The 23,032-nt window shown below is 39.4% G+C and overlaps 1 protein-coding gene across 4 annotated transcripts; it reads left to right on the top strand.

The window, feature by feature from the left end:
• Window positions 1-3,314: 3,314 nt before the first annotated feature.
• smarca4a (SWI/SNF related, matrix associated, actin dependent regulator of chromatin, subfamily a, member 4a) lies at window positions 3,315-21,242 on the top strand. Of its 4 annotated transcripts, none has more exons than XM_060891970.1 (34): window positions 3,315-3,492; window positions 5,703-5,970; window positions 6,697-6,829; window positions 7,247-7,711; window positions 8,025-8,123; window positions 8,290-8,545; window positions 8,624-8,750; window positions 9,001-9,174; window positions 9,351-9,524; window positions 9,607-9,774; window positions 9,862-9,912; window positions 10,314-10,444; window positions 10,580-10,634; window positions 10,757-10,911; window positions 11,098-11,245; window positions 11,341-11,504; window positions 12,268-12,334; window positions 12,433-12,543; window positions 12,729-12,971; window positions 13,950-14,063; window positions 14,557-14,664; window positions 14,743-14,829; window positions 15,177-15,223; window positions 15,329-15,495; window positions 15,592-15,755; window positions 15,870-16,097; window positions 16,314-16,391; window positions 16,562-16,780; window positions 16,971-17,233; window positions 17,467-17,569; window positions 19,533-19,634; window positions 19,744-19,876; window positions 19,954-20,093; window positions 20,428-21,242. In XM_060891970.1, exons 2-34 carry the CDS (start codon window positions 5,749-5,751, stop codon window positions 20,458-20,460), a joined length of 4,929 nt encoding a protein of 1,642 aa, XP_060747953.1. In that variant the 5' UTR covers window positions 3,315-3,492; window positions 5,703-5,748; the 3' UTR covers window positions 20,461-21,242. The 4 variants fall into 4 exon arrangements, with proteins under 4 accessions (XP_060747953.1, XP_060747952.1, XP_060747954.1 ...); XM_060891969.1 differs by having other exon boundaries at window positions 3,316-3,492; window positions 5,708-5,970; window positions 17,464-17,569; XM_060891971.1 differs by having other exon boundaries at window positions 3,316-3,492; window positions 10,799-10,911; window positions 17,464-17,569.
• Window positions 21,243-23,032: the final 1,790 nt, after the last annotated feature.

Raw genomic sequence — 23,032 nt, 5'->3', positions numbered from 1 at the left:
ACATCTTATTTAACATCCAGAATTACAACTTAGCAAAATAGTTAGCAAATTTTCTGAAGAAAAATTAACGTCTGCTTTCTCTGGGAGAAGACGAGACCTTTCCTGGCTTATTGTATCTCCAGCTGCGGAGAAAAACCTCTCAGAGGGGGTAGATTTGCTTCATTGTTGTAGCTTTGGAAATTAATCCACACTTTAGACTTTTTTTAGACATGTTTAACCAGGGGCGGTTCTAGCCCTTTTTTAGGGTGGCTCCAGCCCCCCTGTCTGTGATCTCAGCCACCCTAAAACTATAAGTATATTTTTTCTTTCAAAAATAAAAAATAAAAATGACGTTAAAATGCAGGACATGTTTTCGATTGGAAAGAAAATTATTTATCAGTTTGATCCAAGAGCGATTTTTTTTTCTTTGCTTTTACGCGCGTGCGTTGTAGTCTTTCAAAAGTGCGTCATCAGCTGTCTGCTTTATTTGAACGGAGAAGCACAGGCACGCGCAGCGTTCACGCGCAGTCAGAGCTGGAGGCGTTTATCTATAACGTTAATCAGCGGTTAAACCGCAAAGACGGCAACCAAAAGCAGTAAAATTTCACTATTCTTATTACCAGAGTTGATAGCACAAACAAAATATTAATGCAAACAATCCATTCAATACTAAATAAAAATAACATTTAATGATTTGGTATTTGTCTTGTGAATATTTTTTATTAATGACTGCATTCATTGGACACACTGTTTGTAGAGAATGCACACATACATGAACTGATTTGATTCAAGACTGGCATCATTACATCATGCATAAAATTTTGGTGTCCACTTTTGCCATTTAATAATACCATAACTTTTGGCTTACTATGTAGTCATATAATATATAATATAAAACTCTTCTTGTTTTAAATTCTCACTGAGGGCTAAACCCCCTAAAGATGAAATAATAGAACCGTCCCTGTGTTTAACACAAAGCGTACCTCAGCACAGCAGCGCGAGTGACTGATTTCTGTGGTAAGCTGCGTTAATTAGGTTGCGTGACTGTAAACAGTGTAAACAATGAATATACATGAGGTAAGACATGGCTATTTAAAGTGACCGCTCCCAGCGCTTTGCCCGTCTAACATCGGAACCGCGTTTGGAACCGAAACTTAAATATTCTGCGCGGTTCCGGTTCCTGTTAAAAAACAGAACCGGTTCTGAATAAGAACCGGTTCTCGGTTCCCAACCCTATCGACTAGAGATGCGTTTTGCTTGGGACTTGATTTGGAGCCAGCCTGCAAAATCAGGGAGTGTATAGGTCTTGTCAGTACCCGTCTGGAGAATACCCTGGTTTAGACAGTATTCAACAAAACTGTCACAATAGGCTGGTGGCAGTTTGCTCAAGAGACAGTCTACATGTGAACCACATAAAAGCTCACAACCGGTCTGGCCCTCAAGAGTTCTCAGCATACCCACCAGGGACTGGACTGGCAAAGCAAATGAGTCAAAGGCATTGGCATCACCTAGCCTAAGAGGAGGAGTGTTCAAGATGGCACCCACCTCGGATTGAACAAGCTGTCTTGGCTGTCCATACTTGTCTTGAAGTGCCTGCAGCGCAGCGGAGTAAGGCTTTGGCTAGCTGACGAGCACTGGGGAGTATTAAATGACTTATGAGGACATGGTATTTGTACTGTTCACTGATATGGTTGTGATTACTCAACAATTTGTCTAACGCTAACTTGAACAATGCAAAGTCACTCTCAGCAACACTCTCGAAAACTGGTAAGGTAGGCTGTGGAATGCCATAGGCTGATGCATACAGGAGCTCTGGGCTTGGATAAGGTGAGTAAACAGCTGAGGGAGATGGAGATGTCTCTTGGGAGACAGGAGTTGAGGTGAGCAAGTCTGGTTGTACTGTGCTGCAATCTGTTGTGTGTTGGGAGAACCAGAGTCTGCAGGAACTGGAGTGGTTGAACTGGAGTTAGAGAGCATGGAAGAGACAAGCTTAGCCACTTCAAGTTCAGTCTCTGCTTGTTGAAGCTTACGCCGTCGTTCTAGGTGATTTGACAGGGCCACCTTTGCCTCTAGAGCCTCCTCTTGCACTCGCTGGGCCTCTCTGGCTTGTGCCTGCAGTCTCTGGGTTTCCAGATCAATCAGTGTGTCTTCTTCTACTTGCTGCCGTAGACTGTCATACTGTCTCTGTTTAATCGTCTCCTCCAGCATAGCAGTCTGGAGGCTAGAAAGCTCTGATGGAACATAAACACCAGCGGACGTAATGGAATGCCTACTTGTCTTGGAGTGAGAGCTGACACCACTGTGTGACGTTGTCCTCGAGTTGCTTCGGGGCTGTTTAGGACAGTGAGAAAAAGCTTTTGGAGGAGGGTCACCTGCGGGTTGGTAGCCGACATTGTAATCATCCAGGTGGGTAGGCAGATTTGTCTTACGCCGCGGTCTGGAAAGTGTCTCAGATGCGTCACTTCGTGCTTCATCCATATTGGTTCAATATTGCTCTCAATCCGGCTCAAAGGACCACTTTGTGAGGGAGTGATGCTATCCCTCTAGATTAAACTGGTTGAGGCGGCCAAATATGAACAGGATTCCGGTTAGAGAATCAGACAGTGGAGGAGAGATTCTTCATACAGTAGCCTTTATTAACGTCTTTTGGTCCTGCAACAATCATCTGATGGCTTTATGAATGTGTGTGTGTGTGTGTGGTCTATAGGAACAATAAAGAAATACAATTATTGCTATATTCAGAAACATTAACACCCTTACGTGTACCAAACATACAACAAACAAATGGCACTTAACAGATACAAATAGCCTGATGTTATCAGACAATGACGTGCTATTAATGTAAACACGTGCGATTCAGTATAATCTGAAGTATATAATATGAAGTAACAGTATAATCTGAAGTAGAATGTTGTCCTAAAATTAAGTGTTGTTGTGATTGATTTTTGTAATGTATTGTCATTTTAATGCAATAAAATTAAATGGCCAGATGCAATTCTAGTTAATTATTAAGAATCTATTAATGACTACTATTGCATCCGTTCTCTTCATTTAGCTTCTAGTTGTGAAAATCATTGTGATTGGATAGAAAACAGGGCATGGCCTGGGTGAGAGCTGGGGTAGGGGGTCCATGGGGCTGATTTGAGATGTTATGGGGTGCAGTACTCCAAAAAGGTTGAGACACAGCTTTAGAGTAAATATTCTTTAGTATGTTGTTCTTGTATATGGAGCGCTCATCCCCACCCCCAATGCTCTCGCACAGCCTGCATTCCTGTCTGCAAAGCAGCTTGCACTGCGCATGCGCTATAGCTTTCCGTTCGTTGGTGGGGGAAGGGGGAGCTAGTGAAGCGCAATGGCGGCTTCAGGCTGTATCTAAACCATTCAATCACACAAGAGCGGTGTGGGGGAGAGCGAGGGGAAAACGGAACAGGCTGAGCTGCTCTTTGTTTCTAGCTAAGATAGCTAGCTGAAGAAAACAGGGGCAGTTACCGGCGAAGCCCGACTTCACACAACGTAAGTTGTTTACGGCGTCTTTATAACTGCAGCACGTACAAAACATCAGAGGTTTTAAATGCGTTTAGTGAGCGAGGAAACGTGGAAAGTTGGTGTATTAAAAAGAGCTCGTTTTCGGAGCTACGTCGTGACCGACATTACGTGCTAATCGACAGAGCGGCGGAAAGAGAGAAAGGAATGAATGAATGTAGTTTTGTAGCTTGAACACAGGACTGAGTTGAGAGAGCTGGAGGACAAACGGCTTAAAAAGTAAACATCGGTTGTTTCTTTCACTTCTGTAACAATATAAAGTGTTATAAACACAGCGGATGGGGGAGGACGGCATGGCCGGCTGTGTGTAGTGCAAACGGGTACATGTACTATCTCTATTATCTTTCTCTCTTTATATATATTAGTGCAAAATCTCTAAACAGATTGAACACAAAACAAACCACTTGGTTGGTTTCTGTAACCATGGAGTATTTTTCTTTTCCTTCCACGGCTAGCTAAGCTAACTGGCTACATGTACACACTCTCTCTCTCTCTCTCTCTCTCTCTCTCTCTCTCATTCATATATATATATATATATATATATATATATATATATATATATATATATATATATATATATATATATATATAATTAGTGCAAAATAGACAGAATGAACACAAAACAAACCACTTAGCTAAGCTAACTGGCTACATGAACCTGCTACACGGCTTCCTAGATAATAAAGTCTGTTTCTACTACGTTAGCATTGTTTATTTCCCTCTCAGCACGGCTTTACATGTGTATAAATGTGTATTTGCTATTAACTCTTCTATTTTGTCATTATTGGAGAAAGTTGCACTGTAGAGAAATCTAAAAACCCGCCGGGTCGTTAGCTAACACCGCTACAACAACTGCTGTACAATGAGTTTATTTCAATACAATAATTATTTTAGCCTTAATCCTTTAAACGTCATTTACGAGATTGTACAAAAAAATAAAAATAAAGGTTTGTTACTTTAGACAGAAGTAATGCGAGCACCATTGGCCAGACTTAATTCAGACTGAAGGTTGAATAATTTTGCTAATAATTATCATTATAAAACACAATATTTTACAGTTATTCAAATATGAAGGCTGTTTTGGTTTTTAAAAGCATATTATGATTTCGGACATAAATAGCTTAAACACAGTCAGGCTTCAGGTGACTCTTTGTATTTCCATCAGCCATCTGTGCGGATTGACACACTGACCGAAGTCACAGTGTATCTGGCTCTGAAGATGCTTCAGTTTCTTTATTACTTTAAAACATTTAAAAGAATTATGATTAAATCAATGCTTTCCAGTATTTGTTACAGCAGACAATGAGAATTAATTTCATGTTTGTGCCCAGTTACATACCACCAACACTGTTCGATGCTTTGTTGTGTTTGATCAGCATCTGTTGATGAATTTTCTTTAACAGCTTTGCGTTTATAGAACTCTGTAAAACAATACTGCACATATCTACTGCCATTTGTCGACTTTTATATATAAAAAGTAGGGTTAGTTAGGGTTAGTAAATCTTCTGCCAAAGGGGATGTCTTCCGGACATAGAGCTTTGCGTCGGAATTGGCTGTTTGGTGGTTTTCTTTGAGGGAACATTTATTTAACATTTTTGGAATGAGCCTCCACTGTCAGCATTTTGCATCAATGATAAATGATTAAGATTTTTAATCTTAAGAACAGACTTTCCACCTTTGTTCCACAACATTAAACATAACAGATGAATAAAAAGTATGACGTGTTCTTTCATTATTAAAAATAATTGACATTTCTGTGGCATAAGAGGAATAGTATATTTTGGGACATCTTGTTGGTTATTTTGAATAATGGTTTTATTCTGTACATTTCGAGGTCATGATTATATCTTATTTGGCTTTTGTAATTTAAGATTTGCTGTTCTATCTCTAGCTGGGCAAGGCTCTGTTTTTGAATAATGTTGAGGTGGCAGCATGTCATAAAATTATGTAAAAGGCAAATATATCTTATATTTTTTGTTTTTCAAGCATTTTTAAAAAAGGTCTTTTTTGGTCATTTTATACCTAAAGGACTATAGACAGTGTTTGCTGGCTGGATTGCCAGAAAATAAGGGTTCACTGAAGGGTCAACATACCACAAAATCTCTCTCTCTCTCTCTAATATATATTTATTTAGTGTGTGTACTTGACTATAAGGGTGTACTTTATCATTCTCTGTGCAGAACAGTACATTTTTTCCCCTCTCATTCATCCCGGCTCTGCTGAGAGATGTCCACTCCGGACCCCCCCATGGGAGGGACCCCTCGGCCTGGCCCTTCTCCAGGCCCCGGTCCGTCTCCAGGTGCTATGTTGGGTCCAAGCCCAGGACCTTCACCTGGGTCTGCTCATGGTATGATGGGCCCCAGCCCGGGACCACCACCTACAGGACACAACCTACCTCCACAGGGGCCCTCAGGATACCCTCAGGAAAATATGCATCAGATGCACAAAGTGAGTTTATACAAGCATGGTGGCAAAGAATGTCTCATTCTGTACAGGTTACTGGAGGGTTTATGATCTGAAGTGTTGATTCTGACATATCACAGTGACTTAATGTTATGGTGCTTCATCTATTTTGTCCTTAACTTGAATTTTCTAATTCATATAATGGCAACAGAGAATTTATAGACCTCTGGCTTGCTTATGCCTTCTCCTCTGGCAAGCCATATTCCTACTCTAGTTACAATACAACACTGCTTTTACAATAAAATACAAAAGACTCCATTAAGTCCTTCAGGAGTGGGTGAGAGAGGAATTTAAATTAACTTTCCTGTGCACACATCTAGATTGCATTTATCAAGCAATTAGACTGACAATTTAGATTAGGTTAAATTCAACTTTATTGTCATTGTGCCACGGTACACTAAGATTAAACCTCTTTTTTCCTTTTTTTTTTAATAAATTTTTTTGAATAAGAGATTAATCAGTATTATGGAAGCTATTTCTGCATACTCTGCAGATAATAAAGCCTCTTGCCATGGTATAAATGGAATGATGACTATAATATTCAAAATATTAAATTTAGAGTAGAGCCGAGAAAACACCATTACATTGTCTTAACTTCAGTTAAGGTTTTTCTTTAGCGTGAGACATATCTAAACCCAAAGAAAATTTATCTTGGCTCCACATTTTGGCAGTTATGTGTAAATAAAAAAAAACTCTGACTCCTATCTACAGCCTATGGAGGGCATGCATGAGAAGGGCATGCCAGATGACCCTCGCTACAGCCAGATGAAGGGCATGGGCATGAGACAGGGTGGCCACAGTGGTATGGGACCACCACCCAGCCCCATGGACCAACATTCTCAAGGTACATTGTTTATGTTCAAGAAGGAAGTTATTACATGTTTGAATTTAGGTTATGTAAAATACCTATCCCTGTTTTGTATTTGTATAAATGGTTGTATTTCTCCAACTTCAGTGTTTTCTCTGCTATTAAGGTTCGTAAATTATTTATTTAATTACATAAAAATGGATACTAGAATTCTCAAGAACAGGATTTCCATAATATTTAAAGCAGAGATGTATAACTCCAGTCTTGATTGATCAAAGTGATAACTGCAACTTGACAACTGCTTAAGCACAATTTGCATGGTTTATTGCCAGGTTTGCAGATGTGTTACAATGGGAAAAGTAACATTTTTGTATTGTAAGTCATGTATTTAAAGCCTGTATTGTTCTCCCATCCTTTACTATTAATTGCATGTATTTTTTAAACCTTTTTCAGGTTATCCCTCACCTCTTGGTGGCTCTGAACATGCTCCCAGTCCGGTGCCTGCTAATGGCCCTCCTTCTGGCCCGATGATGCCGTCTGGCCCTGGTGGTGTACCCATGGAGGGCGGTGACCCTCAGGCTATGGGCCAGCAAAATCGAGGAGGTGGTGTGGCACCAGGTCCGGGCACAGGGCCTAATGGTGGACCAGCTGGTCCTAGTGTCCCAGGTGGCACTGGAGGTCCGACACCATTCAACCAGAACCAGCTTCACCAGCTCCGGGCACAAATCATGGCATACAAGATGCTGGCTCGTGGGCAGCCTCTTCCTGACCACCTGCAGATTGCAGTGCAGGGCAAACGGCCAGTGCCAGGAATGCAGCCAGTGATGCCTAATATGCCTCCTGCTTCAGGACCTGGAGCTGGCCCTCCTGGACCTGGAGGTCCTGGCCCAGCTGGTCCCAATTACAACAGATCACATGGTAATGCTGCTTTCTTTTTTTTTTTTTTTTTTCCCTCCCCCCACTCTTTGCTTCTTTTCTTCTCAGATATAAAGACCGTGTTTATGCTAGTTGCAGTGCAACTGGTGGGTTTTTCATGTAACAATGGGACTAAAACTTGCAATCTTTGGTAGTGAAGCAAGTAAAATCCTAAATATTTATACCAAAGTTTTTTGCATTTATTAGTTATTTATACAGATTTATTACATGCACCTTAGATTATGTCTTGTGTAATGTGTTGGATGTGATTGGAATACACCCATTGAGCAATTGGATTTACTGTGTCCTTTTGTAGGAATGGTAGGACCAAATATGCCTCCCCCAGGACCATCTGGAGTTCCCCCAGGTATGCAGGGACAGCCTCCCAATGGACCACCCAAATCATGGCCTGAAGGTGAGCAGTTAATCCAGCACTTCTGGATTCCTTTTAGAAGTGACATTTTTCCACTTGCAAGTTATTTAAGATCCTGAATTCTGGCTTGAATTTCAGTAACCAGTCTGGGGGATTTTTACTGCCATGCTACAATTTATGCGTGTCTGTCTGGATCTGTATGTTTTAGGGCCCATGGTGAATGCTGCTGCTCCAGCTAGTGCACCTCAAAAGTTAATCCCACCCCAGCCTACCGGTCGCCCCTCTCCTGCCCCACCCTCTGTACCCCCAGCTGCATCACCCGTCATGCCTCCTCAGACCCAGTCTCCAGGCCAGCCGGCTCAGCCACCTCCCATGATGCTTCATCCAAAACAGAACCGCATCACACCTATTCAGAAACCACGTGGCCTTGATCCTGTGGAGATTCTACAGGAACGAGAATACAGGTGACCGAATATGTCATGGAGAAAATGGCAGTGTATGCATTATAACAACTTATTCATTTAAGTCTTCTTTTGTGGCAGACTGCAAGCTCGTATAGCTCATCGGATCCAAGAGCTAGAGAATATTCCTGGCTCTCTAGCTGGTGACCTGAGGACCAAAGCCACTATTGAACTGAAGGCCCTGAGACTTCTTAACTTTCAGAGACAGGTATTTTTTTGTTTTTTTTTCCCTTGTGATCTCAGAAATGCACCGACAGTTTTGCTGTATCACCTGCGCTACTCTTTCATATGAAATACTTCTTGTAGATATTCTTGCTTTGTACTTGACAGTCAGCATTGCCAGCGAGATAGACACAAGTCTTTAAAACTAGGAAGCTGAAAAGTGAAATCCAGCATTTGCCTACCATTGGAAAAAATTTGTGAGTCTTGGTAAACCCTTATGATTGTATTGCTCACAGTTGCGGCAGGATGTGGTAGTGTGTATGCGTCGTGATACAGCCCTGGAGACAGCACTCAATGGCAAAGCCTACAAACGCAGCAAGCGACAGTCCCTGCGTGAGGCTCGTATCACAGAAAAACTGGAAAAGCAGCAGAAGATTGAGCAAGAGCGCAAACGTCGTCAAAAGCATCAGGTACTCGGCGATGTTCTCTGCCATATTTAGCCATGAACTTTTTCAACTAGTTACAATTATGTATGATTTGTGGATGAAGAGATTTTAAGTTTTGTTCACTAACAGCAACTGAATTACAAATTTATAAATTCTCTAGAAAACTGACATGGTGATCTCCCCTTCATTTATTTCTCCAGGAATATCTAAACAGTATCCTCCAGCATGCTAAAGATTTTAAGGAGTACCATCGCTCAATGACAGGAAAGCTCCAGAAGGTTACCAAAGCTGTGGCCACCTACCATGCCAACACAGAGCGTGAGCAGAAAAAAGAGAATGAGCGCATTGAGAAGGAGAGAATGCGGAGGCTCATGGTAAGGATTCGCATACACAGCCAAACTGAAATGTGGTCCAGCTTAATGTCCACCTCTAAGTGTATTTCTGCCTACCCCCTAGGCAGAAGATGAAGAGGGTTACAGGAAGCTGATTGATCAGAAGAAAGACAAGCGTCTGGCCTACCTGTTACAGCAGACAGATGAGTATGTGGCCAACCTCACAGAACTTGTGCGTGCCCATAAGGCAGTTCAGGCCCTCAAGGAGAAAAAGAAGAAGAAGAAAAGGAAGGTAGGACATTTTACAGCTAAAGCATGTTTATACTACAGGTAATGATGTTTTACTTGTTGTGTAAAAACTAATTTTTATTTGTTATAGAAGACAGACACTGGTGACAGTGGAGCTCCAGCACTAGGTCCGGACGGAGAGGTAATTTTACTTATTTCCTAATATCTATTATTGGTTTATATATACAGGTCCAACTGAATGTAAGTTACATTTGTCTAGCAGTAAATTAGCTTGTTCTAAAAAAAAAAAAATATGCTGATGCAAACTATACTATATATATATATATATATATATATATATATATATATATATATATATATATATATATATATATATATATATATATATATATATATATATATATATATATACTATATATAGCTGATGCAATAGTCCAGTGACCACTGCTTAAACATTATGAATGTCCTGTAGTTTTTGTTCTAATGAAATTTGACAACTAGTGTGTTTTCTTTGCTTACTAGTGTAGCTACTGCCTTTATTTGCATGACATATTCTGACTATAACATTTCATTGTGTTATAGCCTCTGGATGAGACCAGTCAGATGAGTGACCTCCCAGTGAAAGTCATTCATGTGGACAGTGGCAAGATTCTAACCGGTGTGGATGCCCCTAAAGCAAACCAGCTGGAGGCCTGGCTGGAGATGAACCCTGGGTAAGCATGCTTGACTGTTAAAAAAATTGAAATGTTTCTTTAATTGTTTGAAATGTCTTCATGTATCAATGTACTTAATATCATAGTGTATTATTTTAAAATAATGTGTACATGAACTTGATGCTATATCTGTAGGTATGAAGTTGCACCACGATCTGACAGTGAAGACAGCGGCTCAGACGACGAAGAGGTAAATCTTATTCTGCCTCTCTATTCCTTTGTGTATGTTGATGTGCAAACACACTGATAGTGTCTGTGCTTGTAGCTTGTTATAACTATCTGTTCTGCCTTGGTTTATTACCTTTCTATTAGCCGATTACACAACTCTTCACATCTCCCTGTTCTCCACTGCAGGAAGAGGAAGACGACCAGACGCAACACTCCCAGCCCCATGCAGATGAGAAAAAGAAAATTCCAGATCCTGACAGTGAGGATGTGTCTGAGGTTGATGTCCGTCACATTATTGAGTGAGTATACAAACGTTGTCATGCTAGATCTGGACTGGCAGCTCCAGTACAAAACTAATAAAGGACCTTAGTGAAGATATTTGTGACAAAGATATTTGAAATCAAAAGTAAAAGTTTTTTTCTTTTAAAACCTAATCTATAGCAGTGGACTGAAATTCTAAGCATTTCTGTCACATTGTCTTGCAGGCATGCTAAGCAGGATGTAGACGATGAGTACAGCCACACTCAGTTTGCTATTGGCCTGCAGTCCTACTACGCTGTGGCACATGCGGTCACTGAGAAAGTGGACAGACAGTCATCTCTCCTGATTAATGGGACACTTAAACAGTACCAGGTACAGGCATGCAGTGTAAATAGATGCTAAAATACGGAGACCAACTGTTTAGTATGTTAATCAGGATATTTTTTTTTCTTTTTGCTCTGTGACAGATTAAAGGTCTGGAGTGGCTTGTCTCTCTGTATAATAATAATCTAAATGGCATTCTTGCTGATGAGATGGGCTTGGGAAAAACTATCCAGACCATCGCACTCATTACCTACCTCATGGAGTACAAACGTCTTAATGGACCCTTCCTCATTATTGTACCCCTTTCGTAAGTTTGCCTCAAGTGTATCATCTTGTAATTATTTAAAAAAATAAAATTTAAGCATTCATTTGAATATAAAGGTAGGTTTTGGTTCAAGCATAGTCTTTTCAGTTTCCTAATTTAAATTAATTCATGCTTCCAGCAAGGCAAATGACCCTGTGATAAATGTCAGCTTTTAGCAAAAGAACTGCTGTTGTACGTGTGCTTTTTATTATAAAACAAAACATTACACAGCAAAAAGACCTAAGACTTTGCTGCGTTTCAGTGACTCTCTGTGACCCCAGTCACTTGCACACAAAGCGCAGAGGCTCGGCTCACTAATTGACAAGGACAGAAAGACAGCTTGGAAACATATCCCGCACAGATAAGCAGCAGGTGTTCTAAGATAAATGGCCATAGACCACAAATGAACATTAATATATTGATTCTGTGCTTCCAGATTTTTGAATGTTACATTTGTACATTTTATGTGTAATGTAAGTATGACTACAAACCTTAGGAGTCTCCTTTTCGGAGTTTCTTCAAGTCTTGTGGGGTGTGTTGTTTTAGTAAAATAAGTTATGTCAGGGTGGTGTGATATGGCCTGACACGTAGAAGAGCCTGGTTCATACTTAATACTTGATGTCTGCTTGTACAGAAGTAGCTGTAATGCAAGCATTGTTTCTCTAGATGGCGTGTCAGAGAATAAAATGGCAAGTGTACTCTTCAGATGTAGCATATTTGAATGTAAGTACATAATTAAAACAAAGTGTCTGTTGTCTTTTTACAGGACTCTGTCCAACTGGGTGTATGAGTTTGATAAATGGGCTCCATCTGTGGTCAAAGTCTCCTATAAGGTGATTAAGGCTCTATTGTTTTCCAAAATAAAGAGTCTTGTCTCCTATTTGCCCCTTTTCTGTGGTTCAGTGATTCACTCTTCCTCATGTCTTCTCAGGGCTCTCCTGCCGCTCGTAGGTCCTTCGTTCCCATTCTACGAAGTGGCAAATTCAATGTTCTCCTTACCACCTATGAGTACATCATCAAAGATAAGCAAGTGCTGGCCAAGGTAGATCAGTCCTACCTATTGCACATGTGTTCCATTGTTTAGTTTGAATCAAACTATAATGCATGTGTTTGGTGTTTTATAGCATTTCTCATATGGAAATAATATTAGTAAGACTTTCGTTTCAAGCTTCTTTTTTCTTTCAACCAATATTTTGAAGAAACTTAAAGCTGTTTCTTTATTTTAAGCTTCGTTGGAAGTACATGATTGTCGATGAGGGACATCGTATGAAGAATCACCACTGTAAGCTGACTCAGGTTCTAAACACACACTACCTGGCCCCCAGGCGTGTGCTACTGACAGGCACACCTCTGCAGAATAAACTGCCTGAGCTCTGGGCCTTGCTCAACTTCCTGCTGCCCACTATCTTCAAAAGCTGCAGCACCTTTGAGCAGTGGTTCAATGCACCATTTGCCATGACTGGAGAGAAGGTAATGTTGTGCAGTGCACATCTGAAATACACACATGGACAAAATTGTTGGTACCCTTCGGTCAATGAAAGAAAAACTCACAATGGTCACAGAAAAAACTTTAATCTGACAAAAGTAATAATACATAAAAATTCTATGAATGTTAACCAGTGAAAGTCAGACATTGCTTTTCAACCATGCTTCAACAGAATGAAGTACAATGAAATCTGAAGACTATCAAGGGATTCTAGAGAGAAATGTGCTGGCCAGTGTCAGAAAGCTTGGTCTCAGTCGCAGGTCATGGGTCTTGCAACAGGACAATGACCCAAAACACAGCTAAAAACACCCAAGAATGGCTAAGAGGAAAACATTGGACTATTCTAAAGTGGCCTTCTATGAGCCCTGACCTCAATCCTATTGAGCATCTTTGGAAGGAGCTGAAACATGCCGTCTGGAAAAGACACCCTTCAAACTGTAAACAACTGGAGCAGTTTGCTCATGAGGAGTGAGCCAAAATACCTGCTGAGAGGTGCAGAAGTCTCATTGACAGTTGCAGGAATCGTCTGATTGCAGTGATTGCCTCAAAAGGTTGTGCAACAAAATATTAAGTTAGGGGTACCATCATTTTTTTCTAGGCCGGTTCCATAAGTTTTTTTTTTTATTTTTCTTTATTTTTTTTTTTATAAATAATTCCGTTGAAGCATGGTTGAAAAGCAATGTCTGACTTTCACTGGTTAACATTCATAGAATTTTTATTTATTATTACTTTTGTCAGATTAAAGGTTTTCTGTGACCATTGTGAGTTTTTCTTTCATTGACCGAAGGGTACCAACAATTTTGTCCACGTGTGTATGTTTATGACTAAAGTGTTAGTTAATAGTGGGTTAGATTTGATACAATATATGGTTTTAAATATGCACTTTGATTCAAATAGGCTGAATGTTTCTAGTTAGGGAGCAACTTATTAGACCCCAAGTCATTAATCATTGCATTCTACAGGTTGACCTCAATGAGGAGGAGACCATCCTGATCATTCGGCGTTTACACAAAGTACTCCGGCCCTTCCTGCTCAGGAGGCTCAAGAAAGAAGTGGAAGCCCAGCTGCCTGAGAAGGTCTGTTTCCTTTTTTTCATATGTCCACTGGAACATTTTGTGGGATTTTGAAAGATAAAGTGTTAAATGGTGACACCTAAAGCATCTACATTGAGGAATGCAATAACTTGATGGTAAGTCAGAGGGGACAGACAATTTATTAAGTGTTTTGTCAGCAACAATGAAAATAGAACATGTATATAAATAAAATAGACATCAGCACTTAGCCTCGTTATTACATTCAAGATTACTGGTATGAATTCTTTTTTTTTCAACTTTTGTTCATTAATTTTGTCTGAAATGTAACAGTGTTTACTGTCTGTATTTAGAGAAGTGTCATTTTTCCCCATCACTTATCTACTTTAATCTGCCCTCCATTTCAGACTTGTTTCATCTGAACCTTGTAGACATCATGTATACATTTTAGCCTGTTTTCATTGTACTGTAATTGCATGCATATATGTGTGGATGCAGCCAGTCAATAAGGCTGATTATTTTTCCCCTCTTTGTTTAGGTTGAGTACGTGATCAAGTGTGATATGTCAGCACTGCAGAGAGTACTGTACAGACACATGCAAGCTAAAGGAGTCCTTCTGACTGATGGCTCAGAGAAAGACAAGAAGGTAATGAAAAGATCCACTCCCTTGTTGTACAGATTAAAGGTGTGTGTGTACATCATTAATATCTGTCATGTATTACAGGGTAAAGGTGGAACTAAGACACTGATGAACACAATCATGCAGCTGCGAAAGATCTGTAATCACCCATACATGTTCCAACATATTGAGGTATGCTCAGAAAACCTAAGCCTCTATTTTTAGTATATTTCCCAGAATACGGCAGCTGTTTGTGCTGCGTAATGGAGTTAATATTTGTTGAAAGAAATTATGCATAGTCCCAACACCTGTCCCCTTCTGTATTTAAATATTTCTTGATGTTTCTTGTCTCTTTTTGCAGTTGTATACAGTCCACCACTAATGTGTGTGTGTGTGTATATGTATGTGTGTGTGTGTATGTATATATATATATATATATATATATATATATATATATATATATATATATATATATATATATATATAAATAAAAATGTTCTAGCTATATGTAAATTTTAATATGCTTGTCATGTTTTCAGGAATCCTTCTCTGAGCATCTGGGCTTTACTGGAGGCATCGTTTCAGGGTAAGTGCCCTTATGAGCAGACTGATATAAAAGACTTCTTGTGGTTGTTCTTTCTGCCACTGTATGTGACTTTCTTTTGTATTTTTTGCATCACTTTCTCTCCAGGCCAGACTTGTATCGAGCATCTGGAAAATTTGAGCTTCTGGACCGCATTCTTCCCAAGCTGCGTGCAACCAACCACAAAGTGCTGCTCTTCTGTCAAATGACTTCCCTCATGACCATCATGGAGGACTATTTTGCCTACCGTAATTTTAAATACTTGCGTCTGGATGGTGAGTTTCTCTTTACTTTATATTATTGTATTGGTCTATATTTGTATAAGTTGGCATTTATGTTGTAACGATTGGGGAAATAATCTGTGTGTGTAGGAACCACTAAGGCTGAGGACCGTGGCACGCTGCTTAAAAACTTTAATGACCCTTCCTTTCAATACTTTGTGTTCCTGCTGAGTACCAGAGCTGGTGGCCTGGGGCTCAACCTGCAATCTGCTGACACTGTCATCATTTTTGATAGTGACTGGAATCCTCATCAGGTATGAGTGCATAGTTTCTGTTTTCATTAAAAAAAAATCCTGCTAGCATCTTTCCACAGTTCATAGCACCACCCAACCCCATTTTTCCTTTTCCATCCCCCTCATTTCTTACAGGACTTGCAAGCTCAGGATCGTGCTCATCGCATTGGGCAACAGAATGAGGTGCGTGTTCTGCGTCTCTGCACTGTCAACAGTGTGGAAGAGAAGATCCTGGCTGCTGCCAAGTACAAATTAAACGTGGACCAGAAGGTGATCCAGGCCGGTATGTTCGACCAGAAGTCTTCTAGCCATGAGCGCAGAGCCTTCCTGCAGGCCATCCTCGAGCATGAGGAACAGGATGAGGTAGAGCTTCTATACTGATTGTCCTTCTTGGGGCAACAGTTCTGTTACATTGTGATTTTGTTACAAGCGCAAGCTAACTCTTATGCAGAAAACCCAGAAAAATCCTGAATACAAGTTTAAATAAGACACATTTTTGTGGTTTCTCCCTAATCCAATGAAAAGAAAGCATGTTTGATCTGTCTTTGCTGATTTGATTTGCCTCTTATTATGTTTCAGGAGGAGGATGAGGTACCTGACGATGAAACTGTCAATCAAATGATTGCTAGGAGTGAGGAGGAGTTTGATCAGTTTATGGTAAGTTTTGCAGCTTACTTATTAATGCTGAGATCTGAGAAACCTGAGTGCAAGCTGTATTCAGAGTTAATGTAACCACATTCTCTATTTACCATTGTCTTTGATCATTCCCTGTTTCACCCGTTCTGTCTTTTTATGTCCCCCTCTGTCTATGTCCTTCTTCTCTTTAGCGCATGGATCTCGACCGGCGCCGTGAAGAGGCCCGGAACCCCAAGCGCAGGCCTCGTCTGATGGAGGAAGATGAGCTTCCCACCTGGATTATGAAGGATGATGCAGAAGTGGAAAGACTCACATGTGAGGAGGAAGAGGAGAAGATGTTCGGTCGCGGATCACGGCAGAGAAAAGAGGTGGACTACAGCGACTCGCTTACTGAGAAACAATGGCTCAAGGTGAGACAAAAGGACAGAAACCTGTTTGAAATCCTGTCTTGTAGTTGTCCTGTCGTCTTTGAATTTTTTTTGAGACTTTTATTGTATGGCTTTTTAATACATATTAAAATAAATATATGCATTTGCAAGTTTTACACATATATATTTTAGATGCTTGGTAAATTCCTGCTATGTCTCAATCATTCCTCAGGCTATAGAAGAGGGCACACTGGAGGAGATTGAAGAGGAAGTACGGCATAAGAAGACCACTCGGAAGAGGAAGCGAGACCGTGACCTAGACCTCCCAGGCCCAGCCACGCCCAGCTCCAGTGGTCGAGGCAGAGATAAGGATGATGACAGTAAGAAGCAAAAGAAGCGGGGCCGACCCCCTGCTGAGAAACTCTCTCCCAATCCACCATCCCTCACCAAGAAGATGAAGAAAATTGTTGATGCCGTCATTAAGTATAAGGACAAGTAAGCAATATCATTTTAAGCAGAAGTGCCATGCACTATAAACCAATAACCTCTGATTTGTTAATTTACTTGACTGATATTTATATGTAACTTCATTGTAAAGGCATGATGAAATATCAGCTTCCTTTGAGGTTTTTAAAACTAAATGGCTGATATGTTTTTGTTCATACATGGGGACTTTTATGTTTGCATTATATCTGGTCTTGTGTTTCTTGCATATTTCCTGTTAGCAGCGGAAGGCAGCTGAGCGAGGTCTTTATCCAGCTTCCCTCTCGTAAGGAGCTGCCCGAATATTATGAGCTTATCCGCAAACCTGTGGACTTCCGCAAAATCAAGGTACCTTTTATTAAATTGTTTAATAAAAAGAAAAAATGTAATAACTCTTTGGTAAATATTCTTTCTTTTGTGTTCATTATGGGTTTGTACATGTAAGGGCTTTTCACACAAACCTCCCAGGGTTCTGCTGTGTTAACCCCATACTGTGTGCCAACCATGTACATTGTGAAACGATGCAGTGTTTAACCCTTGTATTGTCCTCCTATACAAATTAGGAGCGCTGAGTCAACTTGACCTTGTCTGTTTTGACTGCTTATAAAAAAATGAACTATATATGATAGCCTTTTTTTTTTTTAACCTTTTTAGTCTAACTTGTTTCCAACATATTAACATATATTTTGCAATATATATTCGGTATAATAAAGCTTATTTATATACAAAAATGCCTCATTGTTTTAGTTAAAAAAAAACAGAAATTTTGAATTATTTTCACTATAGAGGCACAATAGTGGATGCACAATTACAGGCTGGTATATTTCAAGGGCAGGAGATTTTGACATTTTTAATGTCAGCAAATAATAAAACCTGTTTTTTTACAGGCCAAATTGACTTGAATGCTTATAAATCAAAAATTCTACAATTATCACCATTCTGAGTGTAATATCTATTTTACACTTGTAATATGTATTTTGCCCACCTGATGTCATCTGATCAACCAACAACAGGCTACACACACACACACACTCAAACATGCCATAATTTCATGTGAATAAAACTTTGTTTACCTCCTTATGTTTTTTTTATTATACTTAGTTTATGAATGTTAAAGCTTATGAAATTTTGCCATGTTTTGAGTAAAATAAGCAGAAATTATTAAATATTATTTTGGATAACCACTGACTGATACATGTCAAACATTACTCAGCATATCTCCAGGCCAAAGCTGACTGATGCAACTAAATTCATAAATAAGAGAGAAGAAACAAATATGATTTGAATATGAAAACACTGTGTGTGTGTGTGTGGGGCATCATTTCGGTAGATCATATTCTGTCCTCTGTTAGGCAAAGGTATATCAAAAGTGAGAAATATTTACAAATGTGTAGCTTTTTTTTCTGGAGGCCTAATGAAATGCAATGCCCAATATGTACGTGTGTGTATGAGTGTGTGTGAAATGTTTACAAATGTGTAGCTTTTGTTTTGTCTGGAGGCCAACTGAGTTGCAATGCCCAATGCTTTGAACAGTGTTTGTATGTGTGTGTAGCATCATTTCGGTAGATCATATTTTGCCCTCTGCTAGGCAAAGGCATATCAAAAGTGAGAAATATTTACAAATGTTTGGCTTTTTTTTCTTTTCTGGAGGCCTAATGAAATGCAATGCCCAATTTGTGTGTGGGGTGTGTTTGTGTTTTGGGTGCGTGTGTTAGTGGACATTTTGTGTCTGTATGTATGTTCATTGCGCTGAAAAGGGCAAAAGTGTGACCTATTGCCCCACTAAATGTGGCCAAGTCAAAATGACCCAAGCGGATCAAAAACGCGTAGTATATACTAGTCTGATCACATAGTTCTACGAAAATAGACAATTAATTTTGCTTGCAAAGTTCATAATTTGGAACAATCCTGCTAAATTTTAGGCAAATATGTGGAAGAAAACCAAAGTTATGACACATTAAATTCTTCCAGTGGGGTCAAAAAGACCCAGGGACAATATGAAGGTTAAACATTACGGTTAAGTGCTTGGCAACAGACACCCAATCAGAAATTGCACCGTGGGTGTCAATCACAAACACCAGGATGTGGCAACACTTAAAAATATCTCATGGTGTCAGTTGGCAAAACGCTGAACGTCACAGACATGCGTGCCATGAAGAAGGATAAATTTTTGACCCAAGATTTTTTATTTCAAGAGTGAAAAGCCCTGTTTATATTTCATTGAGAAGTTCATTGTAATAAGTTCATGGTAATATGTGAACTTAATTCTTATCAAGGCAGTGTAATTTGATGTGGATTGTCTGGTGTACAGGAACGCATAAGGATCCATAAATACCGCAGTCTGAATGACTTGGAGAAAGATGTCATGCTGCTCTGCCAGAACGCTCAGACCTTTAACCTGGAGGGGTCACTGGTAAGATCCTTCACTGCTATGTGAAATCTGTGAATCAAATGTAGTATGAGCTTACCACAAAAATGAGCTCCTCAGCCATATTTCACTTTTCTTCATTTATGTTTATAAGATCTACGAGGACTCCATCGTGCTCCAGTCTGTGTTCACAAGCGTTCGGCAGAAGATCGAAAAGGAGGAGGACAGTGACGGAGAGGAGAGTGAGGAAGAGGAAGAGGAGGTAGACGAAGGCTCCGAGTCTGAATGTGGGTATTCGTTGACTGACTGCATAAACAATATTCTCTTTAGAACACAGGGAAAGTAACGTGTGTTTGTGTTTTAGCTCGCTCTGTTAAGGTGAAGATCAAGCTGAGCCGCAAGGAGAAAGCTCTTGAGAAAGGGAAAGGCAGGCGACGCCCTGGACGAGGCTCACGACCTAAACCTGTAGTAAGCGATGATGACAGTGAAGAGGAGCAGGAAGAGGTAACACTTCTTTTCTGATTTGTTAGGCATTGATATCAGTACTGAAATTACACATACTCCTAAATACTATATTAACTGCCGATTACAAAGGATGCACTGATGGCATTTATGTATTGATCCAACAATCCAGCTTTTATTTAGCCAGACTTTAGCTCTTAAAATTATTTGATCAATGCATCAGCATTTTTTAAATATATATTCAAGATGAAGTGAGTAATCAGAAGATCTAAAGTGTTAGTATTTGCATCTGTAATATACACATACATGTTATTATTTCCTGCCTAAATCTTTTCTGATCCTACTTCTTTTTCCCCACTTCTGTTTATTTGGACAGGAGCATTCTCCTAGTGGAAGTGAGGAAGATTAAGCCTTCAACTCGACCAGACCATCCTTTCTTTCTGATCTGATCTAGACATCATTTTTCACTTTAATGTTACAGGATCAACTCCCCGTGAAGGTTCTAGACCTTTTTAGATGAATTTTCAGTGACTCGTGAAACCTAAACAGATTAACTGAAACATACTGTAGGTTTGTGCAGACGGTTTTAGCCCCAAATGAAGTGTTTTTAACCGAGGGTCCATGTAAGCAAAGAAATGCAGTGCAGCTTTGATGGTGCTGGCTCAGGAGATTTAAATCCAATTAAAAAAAAAACACTTTAATATTTAAACAAGCATTCCCGGTTTATATATAGTAGGAATGTATTTGTCTCTTTCCTTTATATATATATATATTATTATTTTTCCTTATAAAAGTGATGTGGACAGTAGCATGGCTAGCTGACAGACTGTGGACTATCAGGAAAATTTACTTGACCATTTTTAGGTGATCGTTTCCTGTAATTTCATGTCTTTGTGAGCAGTGTACAGTAGTCACTAGCTTCTGTAATTTTTTTTAAGCCTCTCCAGAGTGCACATTGTGCGTCTCTAAAGAAACATGGTGTATGGGTTGTTCTGCCATTATTCACGTTTGCTTTGACATTTCTTGTCTTTCAGTTTCTTTCCTAAGGTTAATTTAAGAATATTAGCAGGATTATGGTACTTCCTCCCTTTTTGAGCTCCAGTTGGCTAAAATGAGGAGTGGTGCTTAGCACTCTGTACTGTGTCAGTGTCACTGGAATTCCAAGACTATAATAAAGGCATCTTACAACTATTTGGATTTGTTTTGTCATATATTCAGTACATAGAATAAGTCTCTTTCAAAGCACTTAACCTTGTTGTGGTGGTCTGATTTCCTTCCATTGATGATCTAAACAAATGTTTAAATGACTATTCATGAAATGTTACTTAATTTTTAGGATGAAATTGACCCGTACTGCACATAGGTTCAGAAGGCAATCCAGAGACTCTGACCAGAATAAAGCTGATGCTGTAGAATCTACAAGAGAATCTAGAATCTTGAAGAGAACACTGGGATCAACACATTCATGAAGTAAGGGACTCTGTAAATGTGTTGATCCCAGTGTTCTCTTCAATGTGAACTTTCTTTGTTCAGTGAGCTTTGTATCTGACCTTTTGTTACCTCTGAGAATAAAAATTATTTTGCTTGGGACCAGTGGTATCCTATTCAAGTGGTTACCTTGAGTAGAGGAGCCTACAACTGTAAAAAATCTTCTTTGGATTGAGCTGAATAATTTCAATTACACTTGTTCATACTTCCCATATATCATCCTGCAACATTACACAAAAAATGCTATCAACTTGCATGTAATATATCAGGATAAATCTGTTTCATCCTCATTCGTTACTGTGTTAGCATTTTGGTTGACCCTTTTTAGGGAAAACATTTTATTAGCATGTTAGGAATGTACTGTTTATATTAAAACAGCTGTTCCCTAAACCTTTTGGTAAGTGTTTTTCACTGTGTGTGTGTATATATACAAACTAACCATTTTCATAATGTTCAGTTAAAAGACCTTTTCGAAATATGAAGGTTTCTTTTAGGTTCAGTAATTTAAAGGATCAACAAATATTCTGTATTTCAGACATGGATGACTATTAATCAAATCCAAAAATGATCAGTTAGGCTAGAGGTTTCAGTGAATATACAGTGGCAAGACAAAATATGTGAACCCCTTGGAATAAACCACTTTCGCCAAAAAAATGTGATCCGATCCTCACCTCACAACAATAGACAAACACGATGTTTAAGCCAATAACACACAAACAATTAGAATTTCTTGTTGCTTTATTGAACACACACATTAAACATTCACAGTGCTGGAGGAAAAAGTAAGTGATCCCTTGAAGTTCAATGCTGGTTGAACCTCCTTTGGCAGCAAGGACTTCAACAAGTGCCTTTGGTAGCTCTGGATCAGACCTGCACAACGTTCAGGAGGAATCTTTGACCATTTCTCTTTACAAAACTCTTGAGGTCACTCCACAGCATGTCTATGGGGTTAAAGGTCTGGATTCTGACTGGGTCACTCTAAAAGGCACATTTTGTTTTTCTTAAGCTAGTCTGTGGTGGATTTAGCAGTTAGCCTCGTCTCTAAGGACTTTCTTTTCGTTAGTTATTGGTCTTCATTTTAACACTAGATGGTGCTCTGAGGCAATAGGAAAAATGGCTGTGCAAAGCCTTAACCTTATAGCATAAACCTAATTAATCCATCAGTTTTGTGCAATAATGTTCTGGCGATTTACTGGATCCATAGGGCTTAATTCCCTTCAAACTTCCACCATCAAATCTTACTTTTTGTTGAGTAGCTGAGATTTGGATTAAGCCAGTTCATTCAAGTTACCATTAGTAGTATTTTGGGGGAAATCAGATGACAGAACACACATTTTATCTAGCTATTTTATTTAGTAAAATAATATTTAATATTTTATTAATTTTATTTAGCTCACTGTAGGATTTACTATGCTGGTCAGAGAAACAAGGTAGACGAATTTAATCAAGCAATGTTAGATGCAGTGTGGATTTGTGTGAGACTGCAGAAAAAT

This window comes from Tachysurus vachellii, chromosome 18, assembly GCF_030014155.1.
Source record: "Tachysurus vachellii isolate PV-2020 chromosome 18, HZAU_Pvac_v1, whole genome shotgun sequence".
NCBI classification, from domain to species: Eukaryota; Metazoa; Chordata; class Actinopteri; order Siluriformes; family Bagridae; genus Tachysurus; species Tachysurus vachellii.
This window is presented reverse-complemented; position numbering and strand designations above follow the sequence as displayed.

What these genes read in the sequence shown, in the direction of transcription:
- smarca4a (XM_060891969.1), top strand. Translation starts at nt 5,749, where the DNA reads ATGTCCACTCCGGACCCCCCCATGGGAGGGACCCCTCGGCCTGGCCCT. An exon ending in TTCTTAACTTTCAGAGACAG is followed by an intron (nt 8,751 to 9,000) that starts GTATTTTTTTGT and finishes TATTGCTCACAG; the next exon opens with TTGCGGCAGGATGTGGTAGT. An exon ending in TGGACTTCCGCAAAATCAAG is followed by an intron (nt 17,570 to 19,532) that starts GTACCTTTTATT and finishes TCTGGTGTACAG; the next exon opens with GAACGCATAAGGATCCATAA.